This window comes from Juglans regia, chromosome 4, assembly GCF_001411555.2.
Source record: "Juglans regia cultivar Chandler chromosome 4, Walnut 2.0, whole genome shotgun sequence".
NCBI lineage: Eukaryota > Viridiplantae > Streptophyta > Magnoliopsida > Fagales > Juglandaceae > Juglans > Juglans regia.
The window spans coordinates 9,893,976-9,907,548 of record NC_049904.1 but is presented as its reverse complement, the minus strand read 5'-3'; the positions used below and the strand labels follow the sequence as shown (position 1 = coordinate 9,907,548).

The 13,573-nt window shown below is 33.3% G+C and overlaps 1 protein-coding gene across 1 annotated transcript; it reads left to right on the top strand.

Moving 5' to 3' along the window:
* The first annotated feature begins 5,388 nt into the window (after positions 1–5,388).
* LOC108997912 (translin-like) lies at positions 5,389–13,252 on the top strand. The gene is made up of 7 exons (XM_035689161.1): positions 5,389–5,659; positions 6,013–6,109; positions 6,196–6,311; positions 6,888–6,932; positions 12,445–12,470; positions 12,691–12,826; positions 12,981–13,252. The coding sequence occupies exons 1-7, from the start codon at positions 5,389–5,391 to the stop codon at positions 13,091–13,093; spliced, it is 804 nt and encodes a 267-aa protein (XP_035545054.1). The 3' UTR covers positions 13,094–13,252.
* The last annotated feature ends 321 nt before the right edge of the window (positions 13,253–13,573 follow it).

Sequence of the window (13,573 nt, the reverse complement as noted above, 5' to 3'; positions counted from 1 at the left end):
AATTAATATTGAGTATTCTACCATTCCAAAATTTATATGATATCTTTTCACAACCCTTAAATGGTACTTTATTCAAGATAAAACAACATGCAAGTATTGCTTCCCACATCATTGCTTAGATAGGTCATAACTAGAGAGCATGCATTTGACCATATCTTCTAAGGTTCTATTTTTCTTTCAGCAACACTATTGGATTGAGTTAAATATGGAGTAGTTACCTCATGTATAATGCCATTATTTTTATAATATTGAACCAATTGATTAGAAGAGTATTCGCCTCCTCTATCAGACCTGATAATCTTAATTTTTCTTTCACATTGGTTTTTAACTTCACTTTTATAGACGACAAATTTATTAAAATATTCATATTTTATTTTCATCATGTAAACATAACAAACTTTTAACATATCATCTATAAAAATAATGAAGTATTTATTACGACATTTAGAAGAGACACCATTTAAATAGCAACCAATACTATGAATTAATTCAAGTAGTGATGAGTTTCTTACAATAGATTTAAATGGATTTTTAGACTGTTTCAATTGAACACATATTAAACATTTTTCATCCAAATCAACAGGAACTTTAGAAATAATATCTAAATCCATCATTATTTTAACATTATGATAAATAACATGGTCTAATCTAGCATGTTATATTGAATAGGAACATATAGAAAATGTAAATTTATTATTAGAATCATATTTGTCTACTACATTGTTTTGAATATTTATTACAAATCATCACGCACATAATCTTTCCCAAAAAATGACATATATTTAGTTATAATAAATTTATTTGATTGAAATAACAATGTGTAACTTGCCGCACTAAGTAAAGATTCAATAACTAGGTTTCTCCTTACCTCTGGCGTGTAAAATGCTTCTTCTAATGGAAGAATGTTTCCAGATGTTAGTTTGAGTTCAATTTTTCCTATTCCAAATACTTGTAGAGGTAGAGTTATCCATCTTCACTTTTCATGCCGCTTGTATTCTGATATATTAAAAAAATATTATAATTAGAAGTGACATGTATGTTGACTCTGTTTATTGTCCAACTAGTGGCCCTACAAACTAGATAAATTTGAAAAATTATGGTTACATACCATTAATCCATACCAATGGAGTCAGTTCCGGAGAGCACTATATGAGCATGTGGGTTAGACAATTTTGGTTGTTCATTGCGTTGATCTTTCCTCTTCTTATAGCGACAATCTTTGACCAAATGACTCAGTTTGTTATAGTTAAAACAAATGGGTCTCTTATCATCCTTGTTGATATGAGACTTTGGTTTCAAATTGTGTCCATAACTAATTTTACCCTTATTGAATTTGAACTTCTAGTGTATTGGGTTCCTATATGTTCTATGACCTTCAACAATTTTTGGTTTAGACTGAAAATTATAAACTAATGGTGAGATATGATAATTTTCTAAGTGTTGTTCTTGGATCTTAATTATGGAGATCTAGGTTTCCATGTTAATATATTTAGTATTATTTTTAAGAGATAGGATAAAATTCGTCTATAAATGAGGCAACTTGTCTATTGTACAAGCAAATTGAAGACGCTCAGTAATACCCATTCCCCATTAGCCCAATTCATGGTAAATGATAGTTAACTCATGAGTTTGCTCTACCATGGATTTGGAACCATCCATCTTAAAGCCAAGATATTGTCTTGTGGTGTATTTATCCATTTTGGCATATTGTACACCATATTTCTTATCAAGAGCATTTCAACTTTTTTCAGTAGATTTAATGTGTAGGTAAATATAAAAAAGTGTATCATTTAAATAATTTAAAATCTCATATCTACAAAAATTATTTTCTTTGAGTTTGCAATTCAACAGTATATGCGAGCTCATGTAAATCATCAGAATGAGGATAATTTCTAATAAAAAATATAATCTAAGCATTGAAATAAAGATTTGTATCTTTATTTTCATCTTTTCTTGCCAATGCTTAAATTTCTCATGTGCAATAGTCATGGTAACAGTCAAATAATCAACAATACTCCTCTAGTTTAACAAATAGAGTTTTTACTCTAAGATTGTTGGAAAAATTTTAGATAATAATATATATATATATATATATATATATATGTGAAAATGCTTTGTAAACTAAAAAATATATAAAAATAACAAGAATAAATTAGAAAGAGAGAATCCAATTTTGAGGCACGTTGTAATAAACGCTTTCCTTAGAGTAGATTATGTCGTCTCCAAATCTAAACATGCACTAAGTTTCTTGACAGTCTACCCCCAAGATACAACAACGTCAGTTCCCGTTAATCTGATTTTTTATAGCATACAAGAGGAGATCCTCGAACTCAATATAAAATAGCCAAAACGCAAAGAAAGAAAGACAAAAAGAATGTAAAAGTATTTTTTTTAATTTTTGTAGAGAATTTTAAATAATTAAATTTGTAGGTAGGGTTCCCTATTTATAGAGAATGAAAATATATTTGTGAAAAGTCACAATTAAAATGAAATGACATTTGCGAAAAGTCACACTTACATAACTAAAAGGGTATTTGTGAAATGTCACAACTTATATAAATGAAATGGCACTTGCAAAAAGTCACAACTTTTCAATTCATAAAAAATATATTGAAAATATTTCTATTTCACCAAAGGGTACAACCCCCTTGTTTGGCTGCGAAGTGGTTAAGGTTCATATCCTCAAGAATCATACATTGGTTCAAGTCATCGTAACATATTTTTATTTAAATTTTGACAACCGAATTTACGCACTGAACAATGACAATGATTCATATATTTGGATATTGAGATAAGTTGAGTTGAATTGAGTTGTAAATAGTAGTATTTTATCAGTCTCATTGAGATGAATTTAACTTTTTAGGTTGATGGTACAAATCCAAATTGATATGGGGTATCAGTTATTTTCTCCCAAATAAATGATACCTCATATTAGTTGAAAAGAGTTAAATTTTTAAGTTAAAATATATAAAATAGATTGAAAGGAGTTTAATTTTTTTTATGAAAAATTGAAAAATTAGTAGGTCTCATCAATGATTGGTTTGATATGAGTTTGAGTTGGGTTTATCTTCCGAACACAACCTAAAAAATGGGACAAACATGAGGAGGCGACACTATGCAAAAACTAGGGGTGCAAAAATAAACTGGAAAACCGGAAAATCGGTCCCTCAAACCCGTGGAACCGGTTCCCACCGGTCAGGACTCGTTCCCTTAGTTTCAAAACCGGTCGGTACTTGTTCTACGCTTTTCAAGAGTGGACCGGTTCATTATATATTTTAAATTAATTTTTTTAATATTAGATATAATAATTTTTACATTATATATATTTTTTATATATAATATATATAATAATATAAATTATAATTATATATAAGATAATGTTATTATAATTTATAACATAAAATTTTAATCTTAAACATGAACATTTATTTGATTATATACTTTAAATATAAAATATATATTAATAAATTTTTATGGATTAATAAATTCTTAATATATTCATTTTGATAAGTACATTAGTAAACTAGTAATACTAATATACATCAATATACATTAATATATAATATATATTAGTTATAATTTACATTTTATGGCCTAATACTAATAGTCTAATACTATATTAGTATTAGTAATATACTTTAAGTTTATAGATAAATTACTATATAAATCACTATAATATTAGTTATACTAAATAATTATATATGAAATAATGATATAGTAATACAAATACTATTACTATCAATGATATAATATACTATTAGTATTTTTTTATTGCAGATTTTTCTTTTCAGTTTTTTATAGCATTTATAACAGTTTTTTTTTTTTTTTTTTCATTTTCTATAAAAGCAGACTTTTTCTATTTCATTTATTATAAAGCAAAGCAGATTTTTTTTATAACATTTACATATTAGATTTTTCTATAAAGCAGATTTTTATAAACAATTTTTTTATAGCAGATTTTTAATAGAACATATATATTTTTTTATAAACAAACTTATTATGAAAAATTGCTTCTTTATTAAAATTGGAAAATCGGAGTGGAATCGGTAAAACCGAAAGTACTAATTTAAGAGTGTAACAGATACAAAATCGATTTTTAAAAATATAAAACTGATGTTATCAATTCGGTCTAAAATTTTATCTAAAATCGAACTAAACCGGATTGGATCACTCCTAACAAAAACCAAGTAGTAGTTAGGCGACCACCCTTGATATAGTAAGGGTGGTCCCCCAATTTTTCATATTGTTTTATAAAATAATTCATTTTATTTTTTTATTTAAATGATTTTCGGGCTTTTATTAGATATTATGTTTTTAAGATTATTTTTATATTTTAAGGCTTTTGTATTTTATTTCTTTTTTCTGTTATAAGTTTATTCTTTATTTTCTATTTTTGTTGTATTTCAATTTTTTGTTTTTGGCCTTTTTTAATCATTTTACATTTTAAATGATTCTTTTATGCTCTTATATATATATATATATATATATTTGTTTTATTTTGTTTTTATGTTTTACACACTTATCACGCATTGGCCTGTCAAATAACATCAAACTGCATGCCATTAGTGCTGTTATGATAGTTGTAACAGTTTATTAATAAAAAGGGTGCTGCTGACCCACTGAGGCTTCCACGGAAAGGTCATTCTTTAAATATTTTTTTAATTTTTTAAATATATTTTTTTATAAAATCATGAAAAAATATTTCATTCATAATTTTTGTAGATAATATTTTTTGGTAAAAATATTATTATTCTTCTAAGAATATTTTATTTAAATTTATCATCTAATGCTATATCATAAAATAATAAAAATTAAAATGATAATAACATTATTCTTGCACCGCTCAACCTGATCAGAATTTTTATTTTATTTTTTTTAAATTTTTTTATTCATATTTGTTATTATTTTAAAATATTTTAAAAAAATAGTAAAAAAAGTATCAATATATTAATAATTATTTTTTTAATTATTAAGTAAAAAAATTAAAATATATAAGATAACAAACTGAAGAGGTAAATAAAACGGAGAAAGTATCATTTTTTAATTGTATTTAATTGTTGAATTGAATTAAATTGAGATGATAAAATATAATTAAAATATAATTTTTTAATATTATTATTATTTTAAAATTTAAAAAAATTAAATTATTTATTATATTTTTTATTAAAATTTAAAAAAATTATAATAATAAATTAAAATGAATTAAATAGACTTATCAAACGAAGCCTCTTGACCGGTAAAGAGACATAAAATACAATTTGACTTTATTAGACCACAGTATATGTATTTATTTAGACGTAAATATTAACCAGTAAACACAGTACCGTTTACCGGAGACGAACCCCGCCATGTAAAGTATAAACTTGGAATTTGCAAAGCACAGCCAAAATGCAACGTAACAGGATTATCGTGAGCGGTTCGTTTCGTACTCTTTCTCCCTCTCTCTCTCTCTGCTCCTCTTCGATGGCGGGTGGCGGTGAAGCCCAAGCTCCCACTTCGTCCCTTTCGCTGGAGAAGCAGTTCGAGGACTTCCGAGTTCAGCTCCAAGAGTCCGGAAGCTTGCGCGAACGTATTCGAGCTATGGCGATGGAGATCGAGTCCACCACCAGGCTCATGTATGCCAGTCTCCTTCTAGTCCACCAGTCTCGCCCAACTCCTGGTACTATAATCACATCCCCAGTCTCATATACTGCTTGTATTTGTATTTTTTTGTTGTATCTTGTCGATTTTCTCTATTTTTGTTTTCGTGTAATATTTGGAATCACGAAACCTGGGTTCTTTCCACCACCTACAAAAACCTTGTTAGGTTATGGTGGGCTTTGAAGGTCAAATACAAGTAAGATGGGTTCTATCTGTTTGTTTAGTGAGAAAAATTGAGGAGAAAATGACTCTGGTTACTGGAACAAGACGAGCGTCCAATTTTTATTTTTAAAAAAAGTTTAATGTTGTTAGTCTCAGGAGATCAATCACGGACTATTAAAAAAATTTGATTCTTTTTGTGTTTGCAAAAAGAGCTTTTAGAGAAGGCCAAAGCGCAGATTGGTGTACTGAAGGAGCTTTACAATCGACTTGCTGAGGTTCTTCGTGAATGCGATGGGCAGTACTACAGGTGAGTGAGACATTTTAGAAGCCCATTCAATTCTGGTTTTACTTTGTTCTGTATGATTGGCAACTGCCTTTATTGTTGTCTTAAAGGTATCATGGCGATTGGAGGAGTGAGACACAGACCGTAGTTTCGTTGCTTGCTTTCATGCACTGGTTGGAAACAGGAAGTCTTCTTATGCACTCTGAAGCCGAGGAAAAACTTGGGTGTATATTTTTTGCTCTATTTTTGCTTCTTTGATAATACTACTTTGGTTTGATACCACTCTGTGAGGGAATGACTCATTATTACTTGAGCTATGTACATGACATTTCATATCTTTCCAAGTTATAGAAACAGCTGAAACTGCTAGGACCATATTCCCATATGATTTGATCCTAGGACCTCTCACATCAGCGCAATGCTACACTGCCCACAAGGCATTTCACCATAACCTATAGCTAACTCCCCATCTTTGAGTTTATGGCCAGAAGGAACTTATGACTTGGTTTCATGTTTGTTATATGTTTCTTTTTCTAATATTTTGTCTTCATTTCCTTTTATGAGTAAATGATAGTAGTCTCTAGATGTTACTTCTCTTTTTATATAGGGATGAGAAAGAAGTGGCAAAAACTTGCTGATCTTTTCTTACTCCCTTTGCATTCTTGAATCTTTGTCACCAATTTATTCTTGCCTATAATGTTTTGCCTCGTGTCTGGTCATATAAGTCTGAATTTCCAGAGTAATTTCTGATCACTTATGCAATGAAATCTATGCTAATATTATTCATTTTTCAAATATGCAGTGAACAATTCTGGGTTTGGCCTGGATATTGAAGATTATCTTGTTGGTATGTTTTCTAGCAGTGTCAGATATATATTTTTGTCAACTATTTTTAAAAACTAATTTGTCATATCAATTTAAATATTTATCATCCACATCAGCCATAGATAGGGTCTTTATGTTTCTTCCTCTATCTATGGGCCAAACACTATGAATGCGCAGACATATGATTATATTGTAGATGCATATCGAAGTCCCTCCTTGTGGATGGTTTCTCAATGCAGATGCATATATAAAGAAAGATGATTTTCAATATCATGATACATCTGCTGTGATGAACCCTTCTACTACACTACAGATTGATAGCTTCGAGGTAGTCACCCTCCAAGAACAATATCAAGAATTAGAGAGAGAGAGAGAAAGAGAGAGTTAGAGAGAGAGAAGTGCACTGAATTCCAGAGTTGGCCTCCATTCCAACTCGTGGATGCTTTTATACTATATAATCAAGATGTAAACCAAAACGGCTGTGTATCACAATTCATATTACAATTCAAGCTTATTTCCTCAAAACGGCGACACTCTACCTCTTAACCAAATGATTCCATTCTACTTATACACAACTCTCCCACATAAAACTACACTAATAAAACGACAACGTATCACATTTCACTAACTTACTAAACTACCATCCATGATCTTGACTTCATAAGCTCTGCAACTTTTCTTCACACAACATCCACTTCTGTCATCAACCTCCACCACATAGCACTGCAGCCCAAACACACTTCTTTCAGCCCAAAATATACCCTCCCCCTTTAGAGAACCTTGCTCACTAGGGGAAGAAACCTGTCATGAAGCTGCCAATAAGACTTTCAAGTAGCATCTTCCACTCTAGCTCCTTTCCACTGAGTCAAGACCTCCACGGCAGCTCTATTATTAAGCTTTCTAATTCTGCGTTGTAAAATACAATCAGGTTTTGGTACTAATTCCCCTTGTAAATTGACTGATGGCAATGTTGATAAAGGAGAAATATGTTGGCCCACTTTCTTCTTCAAACAAGAGACATGAAAGACTGGATGGAGGGAAGAATGTTGAGGCAATTCAAGCTTGCAAGCCACCACTCAGCTAAGGTTAACCAGTCAAACCATAACCTTGGGTTGTCTCCTGTAAAACTTCTCAGAAAATGCTCCAAACATTTGTTAATTGCCTCAGTTTGACCATCACTCTAAGGATGGTATGTAGATGAATAAGAGAGTTACTCCTTGTAGCCTGAATAACTCTTTCCAAAATGAACTAGTGAAAGTGGCCCCTCGATCAGAAACTATATTCTGAGGCATACCATGCAACTTAAAGGCGTTATCAAAAAATACTGATGCCACTTTTGCTACCGTGAAGGGGTGTTTTAAGGGCATAAAGTGTGAATACGTAGATAGTCTATCCACAACAACCATAGCAACAAAATACACTTTTGAAACTGGCAAGCCTTCCACAAAGTCCATGGACAAATCTGTCCAGATATTTTGGGGCACAGGTAATGGATGTAATAAACCAGCAGGATGTATGTTCTCTACCTTATTCCTCTAACATACTTCACATTCCTTAATGTAATTCTTCACTTCACGCTTCAAGCCAGACCAATAAAATTCATGTCTAGTCCTCTGTAGTTACCTGTGAAAGCCAGAATGTCCAGCATATGGACTAGCATGTATGAAATTCAACACTTTAAGCTTCAACTCATGACAGTTTGGTATATAAATCCTCCATTTCTTAAACAACAATCCATGCTTAAGAGAAAAGGAAGAGGTGGAAGAAGAGCCTTCCTTGAACGGTGACAATTGTTGCTGAGCCAACATATCTGCTACATAAGCTTGCTTCAATTCTTCGAACCAAACTAGGGTGAGATATGAAATAGCAGACAATGAAGCAGTCTTCTACAATGAAGCAGTCTTCTAGAGCATCCCTTTGAGACAAGGCATCTGCTACCTTGTTCTCAATCCCCTTTTTATATTTAATGGAAAATACATGGCCCAACAACTTTGAAATCCATTTTTGTTGTGCTGTTGTACCCACATCTTGCTCCAAAAAGTACTTTAGACTAAGGTGGTTAGTTCTAATGACAAATGCAGACCCTAGCAAATAAGACCTCCACTTTTTTATGGCCAACACCAAAGCCAATAATTCTTTCTCGTAGGTAGTAAGTAGCAAATTCTTACCCTTGAGAGCCTGGCTAAGAAAAGCCAATTTGTTTTGATTTTGCATCAATACAACTCCTATCCCCACTCCACAAGCATCTCATTCAATCACAAACTTTTGAGTAAAATTTGGCAAGGCCAGAACTGGAGGACTAATAACAGCCTTCTTCAACTGCTTAGATGCCATAGTGGCTGCCTCTGACCATTGAAAAGCATCCTTTAGTAAAACAGTAAGTGGAGCAGTTATTTGGCCATAGGCACAAATGAACTTTCTATAATATCCTATCAATCCCAAAAAGCCCCTCAAATCCGTAAGAGTTTTTGGAATTGGCCAGTTTACCATAGAATCTAACTTCCTTGGGTCAGCCCCCACACCTTCTTTAGAAATTAAATGACCCAAATACTCTCTCTTGGCATGCAAAGTGGCACTTGGACTTTTTGGCAAACAACTGATTCTACTGTAAGATCTCAAAAATAGTGGCCAAATGTAACAAATGAGACATGAGATCCTAGCTGTAAACCAGAATATTATCACAGAACACGATTACAAATTGCCTCAAGAATGGTTTAAAAACATCATTCATGAGAGTTTGAAATGTTGAGGGAGCATTAGTGAGTCCAAATGGCATAACAAGGAACTCATAATGTCCCTCATGTGTTCTAAATGTTGTTTTGTGCACATTCTCAGCCCTCATTGTAATTTGATGATATCCAAATCTCAAATCTAATTTAGAAAAGACAGTAGAGCTAAATAGCTTATCTAGCAGCTCATCAACCATTGGTATAGGATACTTATCTTTAATTGTGGTTTCATTAAGTACCTGATAGTCCATACACATTCTCCAAGTATCATCTGACTTCCTTAGTAGCAGAACAGGAGAAGAGAATGGTGATTGACTTGGCCTTATGACACTAGACTTCAACAATTCAGCAACAATCTTTTCAATCTTTGTCTTCTGGTGATAAGGATATCTATATGGTCTTAAACTCACAGGGAGTGCCTCATTCTTCAACACAATCTAATGGCCTCGAGACCTATGAGGAGGAAGGCCTTTAGGCTCATAAAAAATGCCAATAAACTTCTGCAGCAACTCAGTGACTTCACCAAAAGGAGTAGGCTGATCTTGAGTGTTCTCCACTGTCATCAACTGTAACCATAACCCTTTAGATCCCACCTTAGAAATGTTAGAGATTTCCTTATCATCAATCAACTCAATGGTAGAAGATGTGATACCCTAAAGACATACAACTTTGCCTTCATAACAAAACTCCATCTGAAGTTCAGCAAAATTCTACGATACAGATCCCAGTGACGAGAGCCATTGAATTCCCATCACAACATCACAGCCACCCAATGTAAGTGTAAAAAAATCAGCAACAAACTTCGTGCCTTGCATTTGTACTGCTGTTGAAGTAGCTCTACCCATACTGTTTAAAACTTCCCCATTAGCAACCCTCACTTGAATGGGCTGATCTTTCTGCACAACCAAACCACATCTAGTAACAACTAAAGTATCCACAAAATTGTGGGTACTACCAATATCAATTAAAATCACCACCATTTTTTTTTTATTAATTTAGCCAACAACCCTTATTTTCTTAGGACTTGGAGTGCCAACAATAGCCTGCAAACATATAGAAGCAACATCCCCATACTCTTCAGATTCTCTTTTTAATTCAACCTTATCTTGATCCTACCCCCCCTCCTGTTGGCTTAACACACTTGTGGCCTTGATGCCCTTGTCATCATAGAAGTAACACAAGCCCTTTTTTCTTCTTTCCTGCATTTGAGCCTCAAAAAACTTCTGATAAGGTAACTTAGCAGTAGGCAATGTTTTGGGCGTACCCAATATAGATCCTCCTGAAGACTGACTACTAAAATCCATAGAATTACCCCTTTAGGACCTCCTAGTAGTCAAAACATACTCTTTTTGGATCTTTGCCAAACCAAAGGCATAATTTAAAGTAGTGGGATTCATCATCCTCACTGGCAACCTTACTTCATCTTTCAGGCCACTCAAAAAGCAACTCAATTTATTTCTCTCAGAGATGCCTTTGATTCTACTAGAAATTAATTCAAATTTTGCTTTATAGGAAGTAACAGAACTAACTTGCTTCAAACGTGTCAATGCCTCCATTGGATCATCGTATGCTAATGAACCAAAACGTACTTGAACAGCCTGTGTAAACTCCTCCCAAGAATGAAAGGTACCAGCTTCACTTGCATCTTGGAACCAAATTAAAGCTTCCTCATCCATATGAAATGATGCCACGAATATCCTCTGGCCAGGAGGCACCTTATGATACAAGAAATACTGATTAGCTCTGTAAATCCATGCCAAAGGATTCTTTCCCACAAATCTTGGAAAGTCTAGTGTAATTCCCTTAGCAAATGATCTGTCACCCATATCACGACCATGTCCTTCACCGACCCCTTCATAAAAATCACCATTTCTACCAACTTGCTGACTTTCTTGATGATTTCTCACATTCTGTTCATTACCCTCAGACCCATTACAAGAAATTCATGAAATATGTTGCAAGAGTTCCGAGGACCTCTTATCTTGATATTCCTTTTCCAGTTTAGCAGCTTCTTGTTGCTGAAGCAGCATTGTAATGGTTTCTTTAATCTGCTTCTGCTGCGTTTCTTGTTGCTGCCTAATGTGATTCACTGAATCCACGATTTGTGCATAAGACGAGTACCTTCTGCCATTGCTACTGACTACCGATACCATGAACCCTTCTGCTACATTACAGATTGACTGCTTCGAGGTAGTCACCCTCCAAGAACAAGGTCAAGAATTAGAGAGAGAGAAAGAGAGAGAGAGAGAGAAGTGCACTGAATTCCAGAGTTGGCCTCCATTCCAACTCGTATATGCTTTTATACCATGTAATCAAGATGTAAACCAAAATGGATGCGTATCACAATTCATATTACAATTCAAGCTTATTTCCTCAGAACGACGACACTCTTACCTCTTAACCAAACGATGCCGTTCTACTTATACACAACTCTCCCACATAAACTACACTAATAAAACAATAACGTATCACATTTCACTAACTAACTAAACTGCCATCCATGATCTTGACTTCACAAGCTCTGCAACTCTTCTTCACACAACCTCCACTTCTGTCATCAACCTCCACCACATGGCACTGCAGCCCAGACACACTTCTTTCAGCCCATAACACATGCACTTGGTGGTTATTGGATCCTCATGCTTATATAACCACTTATCAAGAGTCCAATGTTTTACTCTTTTGTTTATTGTAGTCTTGTAGATACTAAATTAGCCTGTATTGTTGATGGTTCTTTTGTCTATTTTTTTAATGCAGGTTCTGTTTTTTTTATACACTGATGTTTGAACTTTTTTAATTGTACAGGTGTCTGTTTCATGTCCAATGAATTGGTAAGAACTGTTCTCCAAAACCACAAGCATGGCATCTTGGTTATACAAGCTTAAAATAATTTTTGCACGTTTGTCATCTCGATGCTAGTCTCAGACCATTATTTTGAAATTATAATGTGCTAAAGATGAGCAAAGACATTAGGTTATATTGCTCAGTTTTTCATTAACATCTTATAGAAGTAATCAAGGTAAGAGCTCCTTATGGATTGTGCCGTTGCAGCCAAGGTACGTGGTGAACCAAGTGACGGCTGGAGACTATGATTGCCCAAGAAAGGTGTTGAAGTTCTTAACAGATCTTCATGCAGCCTTTCGTATGCTTAATCTTCGAAATGATTTTTTGCGCAAGAAGTTTGATGGTAGGCCATCTAATTAGAACTCTATTCCCAAATACTCCTTAATTAATGCAACATCTTCATGTCTGGTATTTTTTTTATTTTTTATAATTCTATATGTTGTATGAGATTTGTGGTCCTTTTGTGTGAATATTCTCTAACCTTTGTCCTGTGGCAGGTATGAAGTATGACCTAAAAAGAGTTGAAGAAGTATACTATGATGTTAAGATTCGAGGTCTGACAGCCAATGGTGATCCAATTGGAGAACAAGGCAATCATGGGGAATCTTAGAGTACAGTAGTTGGCAGGTTTGTGTTGCGAACCCCAAGTTGTCTGTCAAAATCAGGGACTACTGACGAGGGTTTTGACCTTTGCATTTTCCACAAGCATTAGGTTTTTTAAGTTTTTCAAAGACTGTAATGCCTATAAAACGGAAGAAAAAAAAATTACAAGCATTTTTTTCCCATCAACATAGAAGGCAGTATAATTCAGCAAGTACAGGGGGCAACCATGGGACCCATATATTTTTTTTTAAAACTAACCCAAAAATCTCAACTCAAAATTTCTCATCTCACCTCCCCTCCCAAACGATCTATTTATTTGTAAAGGTTTACACAAATCAAATACAACTGATGAAATAAAAAAACCTTCTTCCTCAGTCTTAAAGGAGGCTACGGTGGTGGTGCTAGGAGCTATTGAGAAAACAGCTCACATGTGAAGCCACCAACAACTCTGATACTGAGATTCAAAAATCAGACACCAACAATTCTG